This window comes from Neovison vison, chromosome 3, assembly GCF_020171115.1.
Source record: "Neovison vison isolate M4711 chromosome 3, ASM_NN_V1, whole genome shotgun sequence".
NCBI classification, from domain to species: domain Eukaryota; kingdom Metazoa; phylum Chordata; class Mammalia; order Carnivora; family Mustelidae; genus Neogale; species Neogale vison.
The window spans coordinates 47,403,463-47,427,816 of record NC_058093.1 but is presented as its reverse complement, the minus strand read 5'-3'; the positions used below and the strand labels follow the sequence as shown (position 1 = coordinate 47,427,816).

Genomic DNA, 24,354 nt, shown 5'->3' with positions numbered 1-24,354 from the left:
AGCTTCTAACAGGCCATCCTGACCCAAATGGTCACTCTAGAGCCAAGGCTTGGAGGACAGAAACATCCCCGGCAGCAGGTCACTCTGAGAGTGGCCCTGCACCCCCAGTATGCCGGGTTGGGGGGGCCCCTCAGAGCAAGAGTTGACCTTCCAAGGTGACAGGAGTCCCTCCCTACACCACAGATGTGCAGCCCAAACAGGCTGCCCCCCGCAGCTGCCCCTAACAACCTGCTGGAGCACAGCCGGTAGCAGAGACCAGCACTGAGCACCCCGGGCCCAGCCAGGCTGACGCTGCACACCCTGTCCTCCCCACGGGCAGAGGCCCCAGCCCCGAAGCCCCAACGGCTCCTGCCTGCGTGGCCGGGCGCCCCGCTCACCGTGGCAGTCAGCGTGGTCGGGGTGTGCCGGCCCGTAGTGCGTGCACAGGCGGCCCAGCAGCAGGCGGTAGTGCAGCAGGCGCTGGATGGGCTTCAGCAGGAAGGCGTTGAGGGGCAGGTAGCAGACCTTCTGGAGCTCGAACTCTCTGTACACTGCCTCGAGCTTCTTCAAGCGTTTGGTGGCCTTTTCCAGTTCTGTCAGGACTTCATCATGCCTTTGGAAGCAGCTGGTGAAGCCCTGTGGAGGCACAAGAGGGGGGCCAATTAGGATAGGAGCCATAGACAAGGAGGGCCGCCGGATGGCCTGCCCAGCGCAGGTGTCAACCATGAGCTGGAAGTCCCTGTGGGCAGAACAGGGAAGAAGAGCTCACTTGCAGCCAGGGACTGCCCCATGGGCTGGGGACACAGGGCTTCAGCTCCCTGCCAGGACGGATGAAGGGCTGAGGCTGGAACCTGCCTCAAAGGACCCGGTGAGTGGTGCTCAGCAGAGGGAGGAAACCTCTTACCCTGGCTCTGCCCTCACAGAGGCTGCAAGCTGCAGGCAGCAGGGTGGAGGTTGGCCCCCATCACCCGAGAGGGAATCATCACTGCCAACGTCTTCACAGCCCAAGTCCAAGAACACACGTGTATGGATTCTGAGTCTTAGATATTAAACCCAACCAGTTCCTCCTTACCTCCTGGAAGGTTTTAACAGGACATCAATTTGTTTTCCTAATATCACTAAACGTAATGTCGGTGGTGTGATAGCCTCAGGAAGATGGTGTGTAGTTTGATGTTTTGGGATAGATGGGAACGACTAACTTACCGCCTGGCTGAGAAAACCAAAACAAGGCTCCGGGTAAGAAAGGCGGCTCTGGGCAGGGCTACCTGAAGACACAGCTGAGTGACCCTGTGGGTCCCTCGGTCTCTAGGACTGGAACAGAGCCTATGTGTAAGTCGGGAGTCTGGCTGCATCAGGCAGAAGGGGCCACAGGCCTCGGCTGGAGGCGGCAGGCAGCCTGGTGAGTGGGTATGAGGGCCTGGGGGCCCAGAGACGTGCAAGTGGGATGGAGTCTCTGGGCAGGATGCCGCGAGGCCGCCCCAGGATGGACACCCAGTGGGGCAGGCCTGTCCCAGGTCTGTTTAGCCAGAGGAAGACCCCTGAACAGTGAAACCACAGCTGGCTCCTTTGTTTTCAACACCTGTGACAACTGGTCCTGATGAGAGGACATCTTGCTTCTGCCATGTTGCTGACCTTGAGTCATTCTCTTTGTACTTTCTTTGGCACTTTATCTGAGGGAGTCCTATCACCTCTGAGGAAAAACCCTGCATTATGAGCCAGCAGGTGTGTGGACACAGCTCCCAACGCTGGCCTAGACAGGCTCTGCACATCCCACTGCAGGCTGCTGAGCTCAGCAAAGGAGGCAGCAGCTGCACACGGACTGGTCAGTGGGGGGCTAATGTCCCACTGCACCCTCGCGGGTGTCACCTGCAAGGACTTCCAGCTTGTGGGTGAAGTGGGTGCAGTGGGACAAAGCAGGAAAAAACTGCTTTGAGGGGAACACTGTCCTGAAGGGAATGTAGTCCTGAGGGGACGCCGTGCTGAGGGGGATGCTGTCCTGAAGGATCCACCGGCATCAAGAGCATCAGCCCATAGCACCTTCTCTTGCTGTCCTGTGGGGGAGGCCCCACTGAGGGAGCTCTGTCCCGACGGTTTGCAGTCTTAATGGGAATGCAGTCCTGAGAAAAAAGGTATCCTGATGGGAACAGAAACCTGAGGGGAATGCTGAGCTGAAGGGAATGCTGTCCTGAAGGGGGCGCAGTCTTGGGGAGAAAACTGCTCTGAGGGGAACGCTGTCCTGAAGGGAATGCGGTCCCAAGAGGAATGTTGTACTGAGGGGGATGCTGTCCTGAGGAAAAACTGCTCTGAAGGGAATGTTCTGCAGGGAACTCTGTGCTGAGGGGAATGCTGTCCTGAGGGGGACAGTGTGCTGAGGGGAACACTGTTCTGAGGGGAATGTTGTTCTTGGATGAATACTGTCATGAGTGGAATGCTGTCTTTGGGGAAACGCTGTTCGGACAGGGAACCTGTCCTTAGAAGAAAACTGCTCTGATGGTAAAACTGCTGAAGGGGACCTTGTACTGAGAAGAAAACTGCTCTAAAGGGAATGCTATACTGGGGAGAAAACTGCTCTGAGGGGAATGCTGTCCTGAGGAAAAAACAGCTTTGAGGGGAACACTGTCCTGAAGGGAATGCGGTCCTGAGGGGACGCTGTATTGAGGGGGATGCTGCCCTGAAGGAACGCTGTCCTGAGGAGAAAGCTGCTCTGAGAAGGATGCTACCCTGAGGAGAAAACTGCTCTGAGGGGAATGCTGTCCTGGAGGGAACTCTTTTCTGAGAGGAATTCTGTCCTGAGGGAAATGGTGTCCTAGGGAGAAAACTGCTCTGAGGGGAATGCAGTCCTGAAGGGAGTGGAATAATGTCCTGAGGGAGAGCTATCCTGAGGGGAGTGCTATCCTGCTATCCTAGCTTCCTGAGGGAGAAGCGGTCCTGAAGGAAAGGCTGTCCTGAGGAGGATGCTGTCCTGAAGGGAATGTGGTCCTGAGGAGAAAATTATTCTGAGGGGCATATTGTCCTGGAGGGAAAGCTGTCCTGGGGGGGATGCTGTTGTGAGGAGAAAACTTCTCTGAGGGAAAACTGTCCTAAAGGCAATGCTGTCCTGAGGGGAAAGCTGTCCTGGGGAGGAATGCTGCCCTGAGGAGGATGCTGTCCTGTGGGTGTCGCTGTCCTGGGGACAATGCTGAGGTTGCACTGTCAGTTGCTAGGGGTAGAGTCATCATAGCAACCCGTACTACCTTTAACTGATGCATGTTCCTGAGCAGGATGTCCCCGATTCGTTGATGACCGCCTGTGACATGGGTGTCAGAAGACCCTTCCCTGGGGTAGAAACGAACAAATATGGTCAAAATGTTGTTAAAGCTTGTGCGCTCTACTCTGGTGGATGCTTGTATGACAGGCTGTTCTAGTCAGAGGCAGAATGGCAGTGAGATGCTTGAGGTGGAAGGCCCATATTTGACAGAAACAGTTAACATTTGATCATTCTCTAAAAGATGGTAATCGGCAAAAAAAGGAATCATCTACTTTTAACTTATATCTTTCATTCTCCTTTCTGGAATAGGATGAATAAAAGTGGCTGTTATAAGTTTATCCCTCCCGCAAGTTTAAAAAATATACTTCAATGAAACAATGGTTCTTGTGAATTAGTTTTTGAAGCTGGGAAGTTCCTGAGAACAGGGACAGGGTAGAGCTGTCCCAGGTGGGGGTCCAGTGCAGGGGCCGCCCATGTGTGAAGAGTGTTACCAGAGTGCCAGCCTCTGCTCCACCTCACGCAGGAAGCCTCTGTGGAACTCATAGATGGGGTCTATGTTGGAGAAGAGCAGGGTCATCAGGTCTGCGGGCATGGCATCCTCCTTGACCACAGCACTGCGGAACCACTGCAGGAAGAGTCAGGGTGACTGAGGGACCTTACCCCTGAGGGTCCGAAGCCACAGGGACACCCAGCACTGACCCAAGAGTCCCCACTGGGACAGCCCAATCAGTGCTACAGCTTATCCTCTCGGCTGACCACCCATTTTCACATTATAAGAAAACAATTCTGTGTGAAAAGCTTCAAACAGATACTCCTAGTTTTATAAAAACATTGGATGCAATATTCTGACCTTCAGTATGCTTTAAGGCAAATATATTTAACAGAACGTAAACATGTACATCTCATGAAGGCCAAGAGCTCCTTCTCAGGAGGGATCGTCCAGCTCTGGTTAGATTTAGGAGGTATTAACGAAGACAAAGTAATAAAAGATCTTAAGTTTCATACCACAGTGAGAACTTCTAAATCCTTCAGGTATGTTCGTTCTGTAGCGAGAATCTCCTTGGCTATGAAATAGGCCTCATCTGCTGCCATGCTCTGCAAGAAGCACAGAGCAAGTAAGCACGTGTCTGTCAGCCACTTCACTGAGGTTCACGGCTCACGCTTCCTTCTGCTCCAGCTCATACTATCACACGCTTTTCATCTATAATTCTTGACTGGATTTCCTTCTGAGTAAAAATATAAACACAGTTGGATCTCCCTCACATGTTTTTCTCATTTTATGTTATTCCCTTTTTTATTTTTAAAATTTTTTAATTTTTTAATTTTTTTTAAAAGATTTTATTTATTTATTTGACAGAGAGAGATCACAAGTAGGCAGAGAGGCAGGCAGAGAGAGAGAGGAGGAAGCAGGCTCCCTGCTGAGCAGAGAACCCGATGCGGGACTCGATCCCAGGACCCTGAGATCATGACCTGAGCCGAAGGCAGCGGCTTAACCCACTGAGCCACCCAGGCGCCCCCATTCCCTTTTTTAAAAAAAAGATTTTATTTATTCATTCTGAGAGAGAGGCTGTGCCCACACAAGGGGTGGGGCCGGGGTGGGGGAGGCAGAGGGAGAAGGAGACTTCCCGCTGAGCAGGGAGTCTAAAACGGGGCTCGATTCCAGGACTCTGAGATTTCGACCTGAGCTGAAGGCAGACACTTAACCATGTGAGCTGCCCAGGAGCCCCTATGGTGATCTTTCTGAGGGGGAAAAAAAAATCACTGTTCAAATATCAATATCTATTATTGAAGCTTATTACTGGCTTTGTGATCAAATTATTGTTCTGGTATCACTACCGGGGGTATGGCTGGTGTAGACAAATGCATGTGTATATATGCATCTATGTGACTCTAAAAGATTAAGTCTAACTTCCAAACGTCATTAAAACTGCACACATAGTCCTAACTGTGCCCCACGGTAGAGCACTGGGCCAGCTAGCACAATTGGTGTGCCATCCCTAGGAATTCTCAGCTCTCCATCAGGGCCTCTGCCTGATGTTCAGATGCTGGCAGCCAAGTCAGGAGCAGGAACCTAGGCCCTACCAGCCCCACAGCTCTTGGCATGCCAGCAGTGGACAGGCATCATGCTGCACCTGGGAAGCCCTGTGTCTTGGCCCCACAGGGCCCCTCCACAACCTGAACACCTCAGGGAGTTGCCTCTGTCAAAGTCCAGCTCAAAGGCCCCTCTTCTGTCCTTTCCCACCTAGTGGAGCGGTGGTTCTGTTCCATCCCTAGCATGCTCCCCTGTAGCTCCTCCGCCAGGCAGAGGACCTTAGGGTTGACTATTCCTGAGGTCACCATGCACACATCCACAGAGCACAGGCCAGTCCCAAGTAGGCTCCCAAGACGTGCCCAGGAAGAGAGGTCCCTGCCCTGGAGCTGACAGTTAAGGAAGTAAAAGCAGAAGGGGTTGGGCTGGAGGCCCAGTGGTGCAGGGTAGCCACAACCCCTAGCAGAGGAGATGGGGCAGCCTGGAGTGGGAAACAGGGTGGAGGTCAAGGATGAGAGCAGACATAAGAGATAAGTGAGCTGGTTACTGGTGGGGAAGGCAGGGGGGTCCTCCAGGGTCTCTCAGAGCACAGTGGGTGTGCTGGGTCCCCAGGACAAGGCTGGCTGCCACACTAACAGCAGCACGGGAGGCTGGGGTTCAGCAGAAGGCCTCTGCACCATCTGGGCTCCACAGCCAGGCAGGACCCCAGACACAATCTCAAGGTCAATTCTGGTGTGGGTAGAGGTCTGAGGGACAGAGAAGGCAAGGGTGGACTGTTTTTAGGCCCAAACCAAGGGAAAAAGCTGCTATCCCTAAGGTAGCAGGTTTGGGGAGGAAGGTCAAGGGGTCAGGTTTGTGTGAGTCTGGGATGGACTTCAGATGTCAGCTGGAAGTTGACAGGGGAGGCTGGGCTGGAGGCTGATATTTGGGAGCCCACATCTTCCCTGTGCCCCCAGCCCCCAGGTGAAGTTTACCAGAGGCTGCAGTGTTCTTACAGTGGTGACACAGGTGCGTTCCTCCTGTGTGCCTTGGAGACCACAGCTATGGCTGTGTCCCCTCCCCCATACCAGGAATATTCCACATAACCCACTCTTCCCAAATAATCAAGAGCCGCTCTGTCCTAGTGGCCAGGTGAGCCTACTCTGTGTTCTCATGATGCTGGGGTCCTGCTAGCATCTTGGAGCACCCACCCCTGGTCCCCAGAGCTCCGTCCCTCTCCCCACAGAGTGACAATCCTCATGCTCTCCAGTTCTTTCTTTTTAGGCTTTGTGCTATTAAAACATGACTTTTTCAAATCCCAATTCACTTTACAAAAGTCACATCTCCTCTGGAGTTTGCTGTGCCCAGCAAGCTCTCTGGGGTCAGAGCCAGCCCCAAGAGGCCCACGTTCATGGTCAGGAGGCTCGAGGCCCCCATAATACTGCACGTCCATGTGTGCGCATGCATGGTTGGCAAGCCAGCTTCCTGGCTTCCTGGCACCTCAGCCCTGAGTGTATCCTGCAGAAACAGGGTCACCCTGAGGTTCTAGACCCACTCGTCTCCTGTGGGGGGTGAGGTGCCCCAAGAGAAATGCTCAGAAACACAGCCACGGCAGTGTCACTGAGGAGCTCACAACCATGTCCTAGAGACCCTCAGTTAGTGACAGGGGACACCAGGAGTGTAGTGGTCAGGTGTGCTCATGGATGGCCTGTGTATCCAGGGCAAAGACAACCTCTTAGGGCACCTCTCAGGGGAGCTGCTCCCTGAGAGCCACCCAGCCGGTCGGCCAGGGAGCGAAGCGAGTTCCCTTGAGCTGGTGGCACCGTGGCCAGCAGCTGAGACCCATGCAGCACCTCAGCCTCCATACCTGCCAGCCATGGTTGGTCCTCACAGAGTCCTAGCGGAAAGAGGGGAATGTGGGACACGCTGGTCCAGAGGACGCCAGGAGGCCAGCGGGCACAGGCACTCCTGCCCAGGGGTCGGCATAGAGCTGAGCAGCTAGATTCAAGGAAGGCCCACGGGGCCAAGTTCCCTGAGCGGCCCGGCTTCTAGCAGGAACATGAAGCCTGCAGCTCTCAGCACTCGCTTGGGGGGCTGCCCCGGCCATCATCTGGGAGTCCACTGGCACCCACTGCCCCTTGGCTGCGCAGCCCCCAGCAGGTGGGTGGCATGCGGGGCTGGCAACCTTGAGGCAGCACTGTTGGCAAGGAGAGGAGGCAGGGGCAGCTCTCGGTGGGGGGCAGATCCTGGGGTCCCGGTGTGCAGGTGCAGCCCCCCAGCCTCCTGCTCCGAGGCCTGGTTTGGATGTGAATGCCATGGCCACCTACCATGACCCAGGTGGTGACTCTGGTGTTACAGTCATTGCCCTACAGAACCATCTAAAGGACTATTTTTTGTAGTACAGAAAGGTATAAATTAACATTTCGGTTTTTTACACAGCTTTCTAGCCATTCTGTTTCTGCACTAAAGCAACAGTGAGCTAAACGGATGGACATTAGGTTTCAAAGTAAATAAATACAAACATCCTCAACCCAATCATCTTGCCACCAAAGAGTTGTGTCCAAGGAACCACATCTGCCCACCAGCTGGAGGAGGATGGAGGCCTGAGGGGTGGGCCTGCAGGCCCTGCACATGGAGCTGGGGTTCAGGGACCCCCACTCTCGCTGGGCCACCTCACATGCCAGCATGCCTTCTGACTCAAGGGTCTGCTCTCTTGGAAGTGGGGCCCAGGGAGGAGTGTGTGCTCAGAGGGCTCACCAGTCCTCTTACTGGTCTACCCCACCTCTCAGAAGCTCATGTGTCCCACGCATGGGCTCGACTCGCTCTCTGGGCACTTCAGGATGGAACCCATGGCATGACAAGTCATTCTTAGATGTCAGCTCTCCCACATGACAGGCGCTGTGAGGCAGGGTCCCACCCACCTGTGGCCATCTTGCTCCTCAGGGATCACTCCTCACATTCAGGGGGATAGATATCCCCTGGGTTGCCACAGTCCATAGTCCATTATTTTAACCATTCTCTTTCCCAAGCCTCCAAATACCCAGCCTCTTTGTCCTTTCTTGTCCCTCCCACAGAGCTGCATGCCCAGGCTGCCTTGTCTGTTTCGCCACCACTCAGGTGTGGGACACAGGCCAGGAGACTGGGAATGGCCACACGATGGGTACCACTGTCTCTGGCCATCACCTCGTCTTCAAGCTCGGGTGCTCCCACCTGCCGGCCTCTGAGCGTGTGCCCTCACTCCTATCCCCGAAAACAGAGAGAAACCTGTGGGCACCGCCTCAACTTCCTACTATAAACACACACCTCACACATCCCTCCTCCCCAGCTACTTCACTCCCCAGTGCAAACCCCACCCCCAACCCACACCCTCTTTCAGAACCCACTCACCCATGAGCCCAACAAAATGGGGTCTCTGGTCACCCTCCCTTAGTACCCAAGCCTTCTCCTCCCAAATACACAATTATTCAAGAGAGTGCCTAACAAGGGAGGGAGGGCAGGAGGCTGAGGGCTCCCCAAGGTCTAGCCATTCCCTTACAGCCCCCCCCCCGAAACCCACAGGTGCCAGGAAGTGCTGTTAAATGAATAAGGGAGCCTGCTTTTGTGCAAAGGTAGCTGAGATGTCCCAGTTGACATGTGGCTTTCAGGACAGATTTCACTGGGGGAGCCAGCACCCCCCGCGCAGAGCCTGCCCTGCCCGCTCCAGCTTTCCTGCAAACCAGGCCCACCAGCAGCAAGTTGTCTGCTGGGGCAGTGCCCACCTTGTGTTTCGGCTGCTCCTCGCTGTCCGTCCTGGCTCCGCCAACGTGGCTAAGGACAGGGCTCAGGAGGGGGGACAAGCTTTGCCCAGCTGGGCCCAGGGTCACCTGAGACACAGGGCTCAGGCTCTGTGGGCTCTTCCGAGTGGTGGGAGAAGGCTGAGGACTCTCCATGGAAAGGCCTGGAATTGAACGGGGCAGGGGATGGAGCAAGAAATGAGAAAGGGCTGCCACGCTGGCCAGACAGCAGTTGTCAGCATGATTCAGCTCACATTAGCTTAATGCTACCACCAGCCACCTTCTGGGAGGGGTGTAAACAAAGCATCGGTCACATACAGTTGTCCCTGTGACACAGTGAGATGCAAGCAGGTTGGCGGCTGGCCAATCCAGTTCCAGAGACCAACCACTGGCGGTTCAGACACCCAGGGCTCAGCATGTCTAGGGGTTCTCCTCTGCTCTACACAAGATGCAGCTGTGATAAAAATAAGCAGCACAAAGAGTTCCGAGCAGAAGGTGCCATCTGAGAGGGGCACCTTTCATGCATGCTCAACAAAAGGCAGACTGTGGAGGCTGCACACGAGGGCTGGGTTACAGCTGGGTGAACACATATGTCATCGAAGGACACACTTGTTACTCACAAAAAAACTGCATCAATGGAAATTTCCCATACTTTTTTCTACTTTGGATTTTTAACAAACAAGGATTTCATATTGGTTTTCTTGAATCATACCACAAAACCAGTACTTTCTTATTAAAACAAAGTTTGCTTTTGACTAAGCAGAAGCCAAAATTCAGGCCTAGCCAAAATTCAGGCCTAGTTCTAAAGCGGCTGCTGATGAGGCAGACTCCACCACACATTTTGTACTAAAGGAGTCTCTTATCAAGAATTACGTCTCAAAAGGTTATGTCTAAGGTTTTCTACGGGACATCAGTAAGTGTTCAATGCCAAGTCTTAAATATAACTTTATAGCAGAGTTTTATATATGAAATTAACCAACTTAGAAGCTATTTGTAACAGAAATTGACTTTAGGCTTATAATTGTACAGCCATTCCAACACCGCAGCTCCTGAGATTTCTGCCTGCCACTGAGTGCACGAACACAGTAGTAACTGGCCCAGGACTCCCGGAGCCTCCCCTCCCACCCACCGCTGGCTTCAGAGCATGATACTCATACCCTAGTCACACTTCAAACTCAAGTCACCTACAGACAGTTTATAAAACCCAAACTTGGCTTCTTTGGCCTAAAACCTGTACATGGGCAGGCAGGCAGGTTAGCGCATAGGGGCTCCTTGGAGGACACCGCTGGGCCGAGCGCCAGCTCCCTGGGCGGGCACAGGCCTCCATGCCAGCCACCCCGCAGCCTGGCCAGCGGGCTGCAGGGAGGGTCCTTGTTTTCACATTGACAAATACGGAGCTCTGGAAGGCTGCAGTGAGCTGTCAGGGGTCCTGCCCAGGGGCATCTGGGGATGAGCTAACAATGCGATGATGACAGAATTTTCCTGTGGGATTTCTCACCACTACACACTCACTGATAGTGCAAACCTGGACAAAGTTGAGTATGAAATTATTAACGAGTTTATTAGAAGTTGCTTTTATTACACAGGTTAAGATATGCTAAGCAACCTAAAATCACATGGAATTCCTTTGTTTCCCCAGCCCACACGGAGTGCAGAAGCCAAGGGCTTTGCTGGTCCCTTCAGTGTGGAGGACCCCCTGTGTGGGGAAAGGGCAGGTTTCCAAAGATGAGCTACTTACGTTTCATAATACAAAACCCTTTTGGTCCCGAATAGGCCCAGAATTGTGTAATGAGATACTTTTACACATGGAGAATTCAGAAAAAAGTCCAGAAGCTACTACCAACAGATCTTATTTTTCAATTGTACCAAAGTGTGAAAGCCCGTGTCTCACACTTACTGGTTATGAAATTAGGCTAAGCTCAGTGCTCCACTCTGTCCCCCAGTGCCTCACATAGCATCCCCCTTGAAGACGGGCAGTCCTACTGCAAGTTAATAGTGGACAGTTTCCCAAAAAGTAGCTAATTTGACTTCATATTTAAAGAAGAGACGGTGGAGCTCGAGGAGGAGGTCCCCATGGAAGTGTCGGGAATGGGCTCCGGGGGCTGTGGGGCCCGACAAACAGGGCAGGGTCAGGGTGCGCTCATCGGGCCATTGAATTAGAGAATGCAACTTCCGATAAATGGCCCCTTGGTGATGAACTTGTGAAAGGAGCTGCCCCTGCAGGAGAGACTGCTCATTTGGAAAAAACTATTGTGCTTCTAGGGAGGTTCAAAGTTATCTTTGATATGATCACTGCAGACAAAGACTCATAATTTAGTAAACAGATTAAAAAGTACCACAAACTGCCATTAAACATTTGTTTTTATTAAATCTGTCAACTACAGCAAAACATTATAAATCATGTCTACTTCACATTACGTCAACCCAGATCCTACCAGACAAAGTGTGGGGAGATGAGCTTTCAAGCCAGTGGCACAGGCATGCAGCCCATCTGCACTCGAGGCTGTTTGGAGGGTGCACCCATGGCTCCAGGCCCGATCCTGTGTGGGTCAGCCTTAACACCGTGTGTGAAGTTCCCTGAGCACACGCTCCACCCAGAGAACACGGGCACAGGGCATGGCTCTGCAGGGTGCATGCTGGGAGAGGCAGAAGCCAAGGTGCTTGAGGCCGGCGGCTCTGCACTGCGTGCCGGTGGGTGTGCAAAGGCACTACTGTTAGAAACTCCCTGCCGCAGGGAACCTCATCAACACTGACAGTGCACAGCAGAATGCGGGTCTTAGGGTTTTTTTTTTTAAATGCTGAATGTCGTTTTAGATACCACAGAGTACATTTAGCCTTAACTGCCATGGAAAGAATCTTAAACATTTGTAAAAACAGACTCCTGTGTCCAAGGTCCTCCACCAAAAAAATTGCAAGAATATTTTTCTGAATTACTAGAGTCCCTCCCATCGAATCCACTTAGACACAAGGGGGTGCTTTGCCTTTCCACTGCAGCATCAAGAATGACTGATTCCTTTACTCGTGCTCCAGGGACTTTTGGAAATTCTTCAATTTCCAGCATCAAATTATTTGAAACTGATAGACACAGACAGTAGTTACATTCTACTGAACTCCACATTCCTGCTGGAGGGGGACCGCGCCATCCAACCTGTGGTTCAAGACAGGTCCTGTACTCAAAGGGGCAAGTTAGAAGGTTTGAGCATCTTCAAGGACATACATTTAAAACTGTCAACAGTAAGTAACTCTGACAGGTGATTTTATTTTCAAAAATTTCTAAGTATTTGTTTTATAATTTTTGAAACATCATTTTAAAAAGCACAGTATTATCCTTCTATGTTCTCCTTCACTTTATTCACCTATGTGGTGAAAGATCAATATCAGAATTAGAGCAAAAGTTAAGCTTATTTTCATTTCATACCATTAAATTCTTTTTCAGAACTCTGTAATAAACAATCTTGAAAATTTTGCATGAGGTGGAAGGAGAATTGGCTTTCGTTTGGAAAATTCAGGGTCAAGTATGAAGGTTGACAGTAGGAGTAAGATCCAGAAACTCCCTCTTTGGCTTGAACAATGAGTCGTTAATTTTGTAAGATGAAAAAACTAAACTAAATGTGAGCTTAACAAGTTAGCGGAAAACTAATTCTGGCTCCACTTTTGGACCAGGATGTTGCAAGCTCCTTTTACCCAAAATATGGCTCAAAAATATAAGTGGGAGGAAGAAAAATGGCTGGTATGCAGGAGTACAAATATTAGCTCCTCTCACTGTCATTGCAGGCCTCCTCTGCCTCATCTCTGCCACTTGGCAAATGGCAGAGCAGGGTCTGACCTGTGCTGTACCCTTTCCATGGCGCTAGGGGGCTCACCTATGGCCACACCCACAAGGCTGTGAGCAGATGCCTGGCATATGGGTCTTAGGGTGTGAGTATGGCTGGGGTGACCCCAAGTTCAGAGGGTGAGGTCAATACACATGGTGCCCCCAAGAAGCACTTTCAGTCTTTCCTAGTTAAGGAATAAACAAGACTCCCTGTTAAGGAAAATATGTGTTCTAGCCTACAACACAGTCACACTTTGGGGCATCTGTCCAGATCAGCACCTGCAGGTGTGGAGTCCCCTGCGTGTGGGTTCTATCAGAGGACACAGCTTGTCTACAGGTCTCTGGAACTGCCTATGCGACAAGGGCAAGGTACCCCACACGAACTATCCCGAGAAACCAAAGAGCCTGCAGGTGATGCTCGATAGGAAAGAAACATAACCTGGGTTAACGTAATTAAAAAATAAGTGCCATATAGTTTTTACCCTTGTAACAGTCAACCCAGAGACGGGATGGAAAAAAGAAATGCTTTTGAGCAGTTTCTCGAAATCTGGTTTTGTGAATAAAATACCTCTTTGGGGAACCATTCATGTCACCAGTTTACCCCGAGTGGGGCCACCGGGCAGGGAGCAGGGCCCATGTTGTCATGGGAGGGAATGGGCATGCCTGTGATGCACTATATCCCTCAAGTGGGGAAGTGACCACCCGTGAAGGGTTCTGGGGAGTCTGTGCTGACAGCACCCTGCTCTGGAGTGCAGCAGGGCAAAGATACCAAGCTTCAGGAGGAACACACTGCCAGGTGTGTCCTGCCCTGGGTGCTGGGCACCGTGAACCCCCAGAGGAGACCAGCACCTGCTGCCAGGAGCGCCCAGAGAGGCCATGAACCCGCCCCCACAAGGCTGGCTACAGCCACTGACCAGAAAACGGGGCATATCCACCATGCTTCAAGGCCTGAGTGGGGCTGGGCAAGTGTGGAGGCAGCAAAAGCTTGCATTGTCCAAGCGGGAAACTCGAGTTCAGAACTGGGGTAAAGATCTGGTCAGAATGTGAGCAGATGCTATGCTTTGGGTCAGAGATTTTGTAGGGTAGACTCTAGCTGATGGGGTGGGGGCAGGGAGAAGGGGAAGAGTGTTCTCACCTTCAGAATTAAGAAGCCAACAGCAAGTGTTCTGTGCGCCCTATGAGCTTAAGGACCCTGTGTTTGTCCCCAACACCGCGAACAACGCCGTCATGGGCCACCACCTCGAGGGCATGGTGTCGGGCCAGAGGAACAGAACACGGCACCCGAGTCTGCATCTGCACGCTGGCCATGCCTGTCGGGCCTGAGGGGACAGCGCCGAGAGTGTGCGAACACTGTGAGAACACACGGCACCTTCCCCCGCTGGCCTTCCACAGGGATGTCAGCATCCCTACCTGAAGTAAGACTGTCTGTGGAGCGTCACGGTGCCTACTTGTTGCTCAGAAGCCTATGAAAGTGAAAGCGGCGTCAGCAAAGAGGTTGTGAAAACAATATGTGGCGGTTTCAGGGATTCATTTAATATGTGAGACAACCTTTAATATACGCAAATCAAAACTTTTAAAAACAAGAAGAGGGAAAGGAAGCTAAAAGGTCCATATAAAAGTTCATAGTAAATCTTTCCTTATTTTATTGAATAAACAATTAAATTCTAAATTAGTACATGTCTGCAAATTTATATGGCAATTTCAGTGGAAAATGAATCTTGTAAGTACCACAGACCAGGCAACATCACTGTTTTCTGTAGAGAATGAGTACGTCAAGTGCATAAGGAAGTCCTAGTTCCTTTGCTCCATAGCTCCTGAGGGAGAGAGGATGCTTTCAGGTAAAAAAGAGAGTGCCCTGGGGTACCTCAGGCACATGCACTCCTGCTGTAACTTCAGGACAAGGGCCAAAGCAGAAACCTGGCAGTGACCCCACGGCCCTGAACACAACACAATACCAAACCCAACTGTAAGCACCGGAAAGAATGTTCACATTTCATCTGTGACGTAATTGTTCTAGAAATGGGTGTCTTGGTTGATGTTCCACGAACCAGAAGGGAGTGAGCATACCTTCGACCGTGACACAAACACATGGCACACAGGGATGTGACCCACGTGCTCAGAGCCATCATGCGAGGGCTGCTCACGGTGACTCTTGCAGAGCTGCCCAGTGTGGGGGAGTTTGTCCCGAAAACCAAAGGACTACTCGGTGCGATTCAAAGCAGACTTTGTGAACAAGAAAGGGGAACGACTTAGTCAACAGATTTAGAGGTTTCCCCCTCGACTGCTCGATGTCTTGTTTTTATTGTCCATCCATCTACTATTAGCACTATTTCAGAAATGTGTGTTAATTGTCACAGGGATGAAAGGGGCAGCATGGGGATATAGTCACTGGGATTGTGAGGAGGTTGTGTGGGGACAGATGGCAGCCACACTTATGGGGAGCTGAGCTCACGACCAGCCTTATGTAGTTGCTCTTGTACCCACAACACCAACGTACTGTTGTGTATCGATCACATGATGACACTGTGCTAACCGGAGTCCTAACCTAACTTCATACTAGAGAATTCCTCTGGAACACAGAAGAGGCACATGTCCATACCTGTGATTTAAGAAGCGATGCAGTACACACCATTACCTATTTGAGTGTGCAGTCACTCTTACTAAGCCGAAACTTTACTGTTACTAGACATTAGATACTCATATATTGGCTTACATAAAATACTTTAACTTTGGAAACTTAAGTACAAAAATAGACTTGATAACTAATAAAAAATAACTGGTCTGCCCAGAGCAAGGGTACTCTGCAAGGCACACCCACCGGGGACAGCCGGCACTGTCTATGGTCCCGAGGCTCCTGGCTGCGACGGGGCTGGCAGGCAGCCCTCCTGTCAGAGGCAAGAACTGCATCTGGCTGAGGAGAACAGCACATTCAAGGAAAAAATTGTCAGCACTCTGCAGGCACTTTTTAACTACACACTCTCAGCAAACTGGCTCCTGCTGTAAGCCCGCCAGCCTCCACCGTGCAAACCTCACTCAGCCATCCTTCCTTGAGCCCAGCCCTATGGACCACGCTCCCAAGACTGCAGCACTGCACAACACGAGGCTTCTGAGGAGAAGGCAACTGTGATGAACAGCTGTAAGCAAATGAAAGAAAGACCCAGTGCTGCTCTTGGAAGGGCTGACCCTCAATCTGAACTCTTTTGGATATTTTAGTATTTATGGTAAACCGTCTCTTACTAAGATACGACAGAATGTTGCTGCCTCTGCTGCCTGCTATTTGCGGAAGGAAGTGTCCTTCAGGCTCACTTTCCCTGGGTCTCTAAAGAATTTCCTTCGGGTGGGGCGGTTACAATCCACCCAGATGCTAAGGGGAGGGAGGTGAGCTCCGCAGGCGCCTCCCAAGAGAGCCGCGCCTGGTTTCCAAGTAGCCGGCTTCCTGAGAAAGGGAAACCTGCAAACTTAAACATACTAAGAACACTCTGGGAAAGAAGAGCTTGTACAAATGTCTCCTAATAAAAGTGAACCTAGCACTTGTCCTGGTAGTGCCCACGGAGTGTCTGGGGCACTGGACTCCTGTCAGCTGACCAGTATTGAGGCCCCAGCCACGCAGGGGCTGTGGGGCGATGACGGGTGTTGGGGCGGGTGTGTAGTCTCTGGTCAGCACAGCTCTGGGTCCCACCTCCAGGGAAACAGGGGCGGGGCAGACAGGTGGCGGCAAAGGCAGGGACATGAGCCAGGACCAGAGGCCTGGCTTCTCCCACAAGTCACTAGTATGAAGTGGGGGTCTTCTCAACAAGATGAGATGGGAAGAGCAGTCATGGCCATGTGCAGTGAGCAGATTGTGTTTGGAGCCTAGTTTGAACAAACCGGGTATTAACAGGCACTTTAGGCAAGGGGGCAAATTCAAGTATGTCTCTGGTATTGGAGGACAGCAAGGGCTCACTGATTCTGTGACTGTCTATGTGCCATGCAAGGAGGTGTCCTTGTGCTCCAAGAGGTGCACGCAGTTTTGAGGGCAGCTGTCACATGTCAGGACCCACATGGAAGTCCTATAGCACCAAACGCAGAGGAAAAGGAAAAGGACAGAGGCCATGTGCAAGGTCCAACTTTGGGGAAAACTGAATGGGGGAATGGCAGGGGTGTGTTTGCTCCCTGTTCTGCTTTTGCATATTTTGCAAACTTTCTAAATAAAGAGCTAAAAAAATCAACTCCAGAAAATGATGTTTCACTGAAGAAACATTTCTTTAGAGGAAGGCCTGTCAGAAGCTGTCGGAGTGTTGGAGAGCAGCACTGACTGCAGATCTCCAGGACAAGAGCGTGAAGAGGCACCCGCTGCCGTCTGCAGCCCTGGCTGTGCTGGGGAGCAGGGCTAGACAGACCCATCCCAGGGAGGCCTACTGCCCAGACACTTAAAACAGGACAACGTAGGTTGGCTGAAGGCAATACTGGGCACATTCATTAGAAGAGAGAGTCTAGGAAAAGCATTTTCCATAGTAACTCTTCCCCACACAGATCCAAGGTTAGCTTTCTAAGTGACAACCAGGGGGAAACAAAGTGTCTAGAACATGCTATTCCACCTCCTGGTTCCTAACTGGCCCGCCTCCTGCCCTTCTACCCAAGTCATGGCATCTCCTCACAGAAACTTGTCAGCCAACGCAACACCTCCATGCTACACAGAGGGCAGGCCTCAAGGGGAGGTGCGAGGGACACACACCGAGCGCGAGTCCCGCAGACCACAGTAAGGAGACTGTGGCATAGGTTTAAGGCAGCTACAAACATGGAAAATCTATACACTTAGCAAAAGGCCTCTGTTGGTGTTCAATTAACACAGATGACAAAAGAAAGACTGTGACTGGAAATAGACAGCAGGCTACTTGGTGTGCGCTCACATGCCCCCAAGGCAGAGAATTTCAAGTCCTGCACACAAGCACAGAGGGGAGGCCTGCAGTCACCAAGGGAAGTGGAAGAAACGGAGCCTTTAACATGGCATTGCTCTACTAGTGGAGACCAGAAGGAATAAGCTACATAAATAAATTAAAAAAAAAAAAACCCAATCTCCGGACTTATTTGACGAAGTCAACGGTGTCCATCCAGGTTTCTCCTCTGATGTCCACAGACAAACACAGTCTGTGCCGTGGGCAGCAGCCCTGACTTCACGGTGGCACGGGTCCCAGCCTCGGCAGGTGTGCCTGCCTGGTGGGCATGGCCACCTCAGCCCGTCTGCTCCTATGACCTTTCCCACAGCTTTGGAAACAGACATCATCCATGACAGGGCTGTTACAAACAGCTGGCGATTGTGTATCATATGCCACCTGACCTGAAGGAAACGATATTCCCACAGGAAGAGTTAACATATAAGCCCTCAACATGTGCAGAGCTCTAGGCTACTGATTTTTAGTGAACAACCCACTTCCTGGGTCCAAAGGAGACAGCTCTGTCAGGTTCTGCTTTTTCTGCAACCAGGTATCTTCTATCCCTACTAAGCTAGACAGAAGAAAACAGTTCAAACTTACATTGCATTTTAAATCAAAGTTTCTCCAAGCCCACTACCCAAACAGAGCGCTACTTCTGGGCCTAAGGTCAGTGGATAAAAGCTCTGGTGTAAAGCACACCCCGGGCAGGGATAGGGACCTTGCCACGTGCTGCTGGAGAGCCTGGCAGGCAGCAAGCTGTGGTCTCCATGGCCTCTCCCAGGATCTGGGTTCTGCAAGGTGAACTCAAGACTCCATGTGGTGGCTGGACCAGTCAAACAAAACCCCATCCTAGTCAAGCATGAGCAGGGTGCTTCATCTTAAAAAGCAGCAGTAGGCATAACACACATATTCCATGAAAGGTCAATGGGAATCAGAACTGTGTAACATTCGACATGGATAGCACCAGTTTTTAGTTGAACCAAACAAAGCATATGCCAGAAAAACAGAGCTATGAAGACTAACTGATCAGTCCCTAGCCTGAAACAGTTGTCTATCTTAAGGCTTTTACCATCATTCTAAGCCACAGTTTTATCCTTTGACATTCAAAACAGAATAATCAATCAGCGGATTAGGAAAAAGAAGAATTTCTAGCCATGAACACAGAATCCCTTCCTATATCTAAAAGGCAAAAATCTGAGCTATCACTGGGTTATCCTGTAAGGGAGCCCAGGGTTGGTCAAGATGGGTTTTTATCTATCCGCTCTCCTGGAGTCAAATTCTTTATGCTCTGCAAATCGAAAATGACTCTCTCTCCACTTGTCTGTGCAAAAGGGTTACTGAAGAAAAGGCTCACATCTAGGGGGGTCCCCGCTTCAGCACCCCAGGAGTCCGTGTCTGTGCTGCTGGAGTCCTCAGCTGTGGTTGGGGGGTAGCTGAGCTGCTCTAACTGGTCAATGAGGTCCGAGAGCTGGAAGGCTGAGCTGGCCTCAGAGCGGACCGAGCAGGCTGGGAAGTTGGCCATGGAGCTGGCCTCGGACTGATTGGCTGAGCTGGGGGTGCAAGCAGACAAGCCGCCATGAAGCGGCAGGTTGCTGAGGGAGCTGTTCTCGGACTGGTTGTTCCTCAGCGAGCTGGTCTCTGAGGGGCTCAGCAGGCTCTGCATCAGGCTGGCTTGTGCCTTTACCTCAAACAGCTCACAGGTGTCTGAAGGGTGCACATCACCGCCAAAGCCACCCTCTCCCTCAAACGTAAAACCATGCTCGAGGCGCCTGTGCGTGGCCTCGGCGGGGTACCGGTCTGGGCTGGACGGGGCAGAGACTGAGTGAGTGCAGGAAGGGGCCTGCGGGGCTGGTGCACAGTAAGGGAAGGAAAAGGCCTCTGAGCCTCCAGCAAAGAACGAGATATCTGCCGGGTCATCATCTATGAACTCCTCAGATACCTGCAGCCGGCCGTTTGTCAATGTGAACACAGGCCCCCCTGCACTGCCCTGCCGGCCATGCGGATGCTCCCCCTGGGCGGGGGCAGAGCCCACAACTGAGCCACAGCCACCCCCATGGTCGCTTTTACCAGCTGCTCTGCGCTCCCTGCCAGCAACTCCTGCAGCTAAGTCTACGGTGGTGTCATGACTCTGCCCCACGGGAGGGCTGGGGCTGCAACTCCTGACCACACGACCCAACCCGACACCTTGACAAGGCTGCAGCGCAGGGGGCCCCGGGGACTGGGCCCATCGGGTGTCGCCGTCGGCTGCTGCTCCGCTGCTCCTCTCTGCAGCTGGCCTCTTGGCGTCAGGAGCCTGGGGCTCTGTGAGGGAGCTGCTGCTGTCTTTGAAATCGGGTGGGCCTCGAGGGGCCAGAGGGGAGGTAGGAACTGAATAGAAGGAGGCATTTGTTGAAGATGGGGATGCGGTAGTCCTCATGCCCTCGGTGAATGAGATGCTCTGGAGGTCACAAGTGAAGAAAAAAAAGAGCAACACATAAAATTACACATTACCATTTGAAAGTTGCAGAGCTAGCTGGACCCAGGCTAGTAGGTCCACACTTTTCTACCTCAGCCTCTGCTAAGAAGGCCAACTGACCATATTTTCCTCATTAGAACTGAAGATTTGTAAACACAGTTTTTCAAAAGGACCCAGAATCATGTTTAAAATCCCTCATAATTTCATTTTTTTCTCTTCTGTCATTAAATGTCTGTAGTGAAGGAAATTCCCATCATGAAAACCTAGCCTGTGTGTGTACCTGTATCTCTGGGGTGTTCTGTATCACTCTGAAGCTGCATGAGCACGTGTTGGGCACTCCTTATTTCCGGTGGCAAACGACAGCTAGAGGCTGTGAGCCATGACCACTCAGCTAACAGGACCCTAAAGCAAAGCACCCACAGGCAACACACACACCCAGATCCGGCCACACGGGGCGCTCCCTGCTGGTGGCTCCCTGCTAGGGAGCAGAGAAGCACGTTGGTGGGCTCCCATGGGAAGGAAGGCTGGTGGCCCAGCAGCCAGAGCTATTCAGGGAGGGCTGGCGCAGCCCCCAGCATGAGTGAGAAGAGGCTCACAGGCGGGGGAGAGTCAGCCCTCCCAAGACACTGCCATGCCTCCAGGAAGCTCCAAATGATACGCACACACGTGGCATCATCTAGAGGGTGTTTAGATCAAAATCTCACCCCAGAGTCCTGAGTAACTTGTGTGTGAGGAGCAGGGTGTGGCACAAGCGAATGAGGAGGCCGAAGCTGCAGTGGTGACCAACCAGAAATGAAACAGAAGCTCTCAGGCCACAGGTTCCTTGCTCAGATGCCCATCATTCAACCCTATCGACATTCTCTTGTGGTTTTTAAGACAGTATCAGAACTGAAAGTTTAAAAGCAATTTTTCAATATTCATACTATACATTCATACTATTTTATTTTGTAAATAGGCTCCTCACCCAACATGGGGCTTGAACTCACAACCCCCAGGTCAAGAGGTGCATGGCTCTCCCGATTCAGTCAGCCAGATGTTCCCATGCATACTCTTTTAGACTATTCAAAAAGTTGAACTTTGTTGAAAAAAACAAAAATAAATTCTTTTAATTTGAATTGATTAAGCAAAAAAATTTGTAAATAGGAAATATACGTAGAAGAGCTAAAGAATGTTTTTATTTAAAAGATCCAATGTAAAAAGTTTGGGACACATGAACTTTGATACGTAAGGTACAAGTGTAGCTTCTGGAAATACTGTAACAATATGAACGACCAACTGTCAACAAAAACTAAAACAAAAACGTGTAGAAATAAAAAATCAATATGAAACTACAGAGCCATCTGAGGGGGCAGTAAGGGTATCACACAGCGAGAGGGAGATTCTCTGTGAAAGTGTGCTTACGCATGAAGTGGACATGCAAACCTGAAAACAGGAAGCGTCTAGCGGGGCAGGTGGGGAGCACAGGACCATCCATGTCCTGCCATGCCGGCTCTGTCTACTGCTGCCACATTCTGGACAATGGGGCCGGGTGCTTTTCTCTGAAGTATTTGCATGTAACTGTGTATGTGCCCTTGCTTTAAGAGTTGTAATCATGGGGCACCAGGGTGGCTCAGTCAGTTAAGCCATTGCCTTCAGTTCAGGTCATCTCCCAGGGTCCTGGGATCGAATCCCACATCGGGTTCTCTGCTCAGCAGGAAGCCTGCTTCTGTCCCCCCAACCCCGCCTGCCTCTCTGCCTACTTGTAATCTCTGTCAAATAAATAAACAAAATCTTTAAAAAAAGAATTGTAATCATGCCAAGCACAGATATAAATTTGTATCCTGCTTTTTACCCTTAACATGTTAGCAAAAAATCTCACTTCATGAATACAGTTTAATTAAGTAAACTAGTTCTGTAAGCTGGCACTTTACATTGTTTCAAACTTTTATAAAGGTAATATTCACTCAGTTGTTTTCCTGAAAACAAAGAGCAGTGTGAGCCCACTGCAGAAAACTGAAAGTACGAAGAGAAAATAAAATCACCTGGAGGCCTGTCACTAAGAGAGGACACGTGACCCTGAGGTTGATGGCTCTAGCCTATCTTCTCTGGGCATCTGTCACTTCAGCTCAAAATGAGGACCTTATTACACAGGCTGTTTTGTATCTTGCTAGTTTCACTTGCTAACCCATTCTTGTGTGTTCTTAGCACCACACTGTTCTCCTAAAATGAGACCATTAGTGGTTCCAGAGCATTCCTCAGCAAACGGGCACACCCAGGACTCTGCTGGTGAGTTGACCAGCACAGCTGTGAGTGTTCTGGGTTTCTAATGTCACAAAAATCCCCATCATGCAAGTCTCAATGCACAAAGTTTTCTCCTTACTTAGGACTGCACCTCTGCCAACAGCCCCAGGATGGGAATCTGCAGTTAAGCAGCGGGACTGACTCTGAGACTCCAGTTACAGCACTGCCAGAGGACTCCCCAAAGGTGTGCAGGTGACTAGTGTCACATGTGCTTCAACCAGGAAGACTAACCTGCCTTGGCAAGTCTGCAGTCAGAGCACGAATAGACATCCGAGTCTTGCTGTGTCTTCTGCAAACAGAGAACAAGGTGTGAGCCACCACATCCGCCTCTCCTGGGACTGAGGGCAGCCGCGCCCTGGGGAAGAAGGGGGCTAAGGCCTGATAACATGCCATAGGCATCTAGCTGGAAACAGGCAGAGGACAGAAAGTAAGAACTCAAATAAAACACAGGTGTTGCAGAGGAGATAAAATTATCCCCCACACTGAAGAAAAATTCCACATGCAAAAAAACCAAGATGAATTTTTAGACCCAAAAGTTATCATGCTGCATGAAAACCTTTGATCTGAGCTTAACTATGCAGATTAGAGCCTCAGCAGCAGAATCTGAGGCTGCACACACGACAGGTATCAAGGTGTTCACCTGCTATCTTTATCATGCATGCTGCTGAAGCCAGCGCCCACCTGCTATCTTTACAAGATAATTTGACTCAAGTCTCAAAATACGTATTGACATATGTAAGAGGATGTCTGTTCAAATAAAGGTTAAATATGTGAAATACTGATTTTAAAAGCACATACTTCACAGCATAAAGACCACGGTGCTTACCTTTCGTATGGAACTCTCTTCACCCCACTGTCTCTGACATAATCCACCAGCTGTTTCTGTGTTCTTCCACTGTGAACAAACGGAAAAGAACCAACAGCATTTCACAGCATTAGTCTTCACGGAGGCAAGGGCATGCTTGCCGACCCTCCAAGTTCACGTGTACATTTTAAAGCTACGCTTTGGGGGCACCTGGGTGGCTCAGTGGGTTAAGCCTCTGCATTCGGCTCGGGTCATGGTCTCAGGGTCCTGGGATCGAGCCCCACATCGGGCTCTCTGCTCAGTTGGGAGCCTGCTTCGTCCTCTCTCTCTTCCTTCCTCTGCCTACTTGTGACCTCTCTCTGTCAAATAAATAAATAAAATCTTTAAAAAATAAAAATAAAAAAATAAAAAAAAATTAAGCCATGCTTTGCAGGAAGCGTAAGTGATTTTCTAGTTTCTATTGAAGCTATTTTTTCCATTGTTTTACTTGATATGCTTCTGACACTGTTACTAGCTAGCTGCACGTAATTCTCTGACACACTTTCCAACCCTTGTTTCTTGACAGTCTCAGTCCTGCACAGCCACTGGGGCCTCCCAGGGCTGGGTACGTGCTGCTGCCCCACCTGTATCTGAAGGACGAGCCCCGGCTGAAGAAGACGGCTTTAGCTTTGGCCTTAGGTTGATCCAGGAGTCTAAAGAAGGTGTGATACTCCACACAGATCTTCCAGAAATTCTTGCATTCATCTCTACTGCCCAGCAAGAACTCCAGTGTGTCCTGGTAAGGTCCCTAGGAACAAAACATGAAGTCTCAAAACTAACTAATTCAAGAACATTTAGGAAGCATTCAGATAACAGGCTATTTATTCCAATGTTAAAAATTAGGAAAACATTGTTTTCTAAAAATTATCTATAAAGACTTCTGGTGCCATTTACATTTAAGAGAAAAAAAAGCAGCATCAGCTTGCTCAACTGCAGAAATGTTCAGAACAGTCACCTACAATGACACAACTGCTAACACTTCCACATGCCTCTCATGATGCATCCCCCACAGCAAACCAGGGCACCCCCTCTGTCAGGCAA

General features: G+C 50.7%; 1 protein-coding gene across 6 annotated transcripts in view; it reads right to left on the bottom strand.

Moving 5' to 3' along the window:
* Positions 1 to 24,354, bottom strand: part of FARP2 (FERM, ARH/RhoGEF and pleckstrin domain protein 2) — a 114,803-nt gene that overhangs the window by 15,274 nt on the left and 75,175 nt on the right. For all 6 annotated transcript variants that reach the window (XM_044242026.1, XM_044242029.1, XM_044242030.1 and 3 more), the window contains 9 exons: positions 23,898 to 24,061; positions 23,296 to 23,364; positions 22,701 to 22,758; positions 19,919 to 20,171; positions 8,993 to 9,171; positions 4,232 to 4,321; positions 3,718 to 3,851; positions 3,213 to 3,294; positions 378 to 615 (listed from right to left, as the gene is read on the bottom strand). In XM_044242026.1, coding sequence (XP_044097961.1) covers positions 378 to 615; positions 3,213 to 3,294; positions 3,718 to 3,851; positions 4,232 to 4,321; positions 8,993 to 9,171; positions 19,919 to 20,171; positions 22,701 to 22,758; positions 23,296 to 23,364; positions 23,898 to 24,061 — 1,267 coding nt within the window. The remainder of the gene's footprint in view (positions 1 to 377; positions 616 to 3,212; positions 3,295 to 3,717; positions 3,852 to 4,231; positions 4,322 to 8,992; positions 9,172 to 19,918; positions 20,172 to 22,700; positions 22,759 to 23,295; positions 23,365 to 23,897; positions 24,062 to 24,354) is intronic.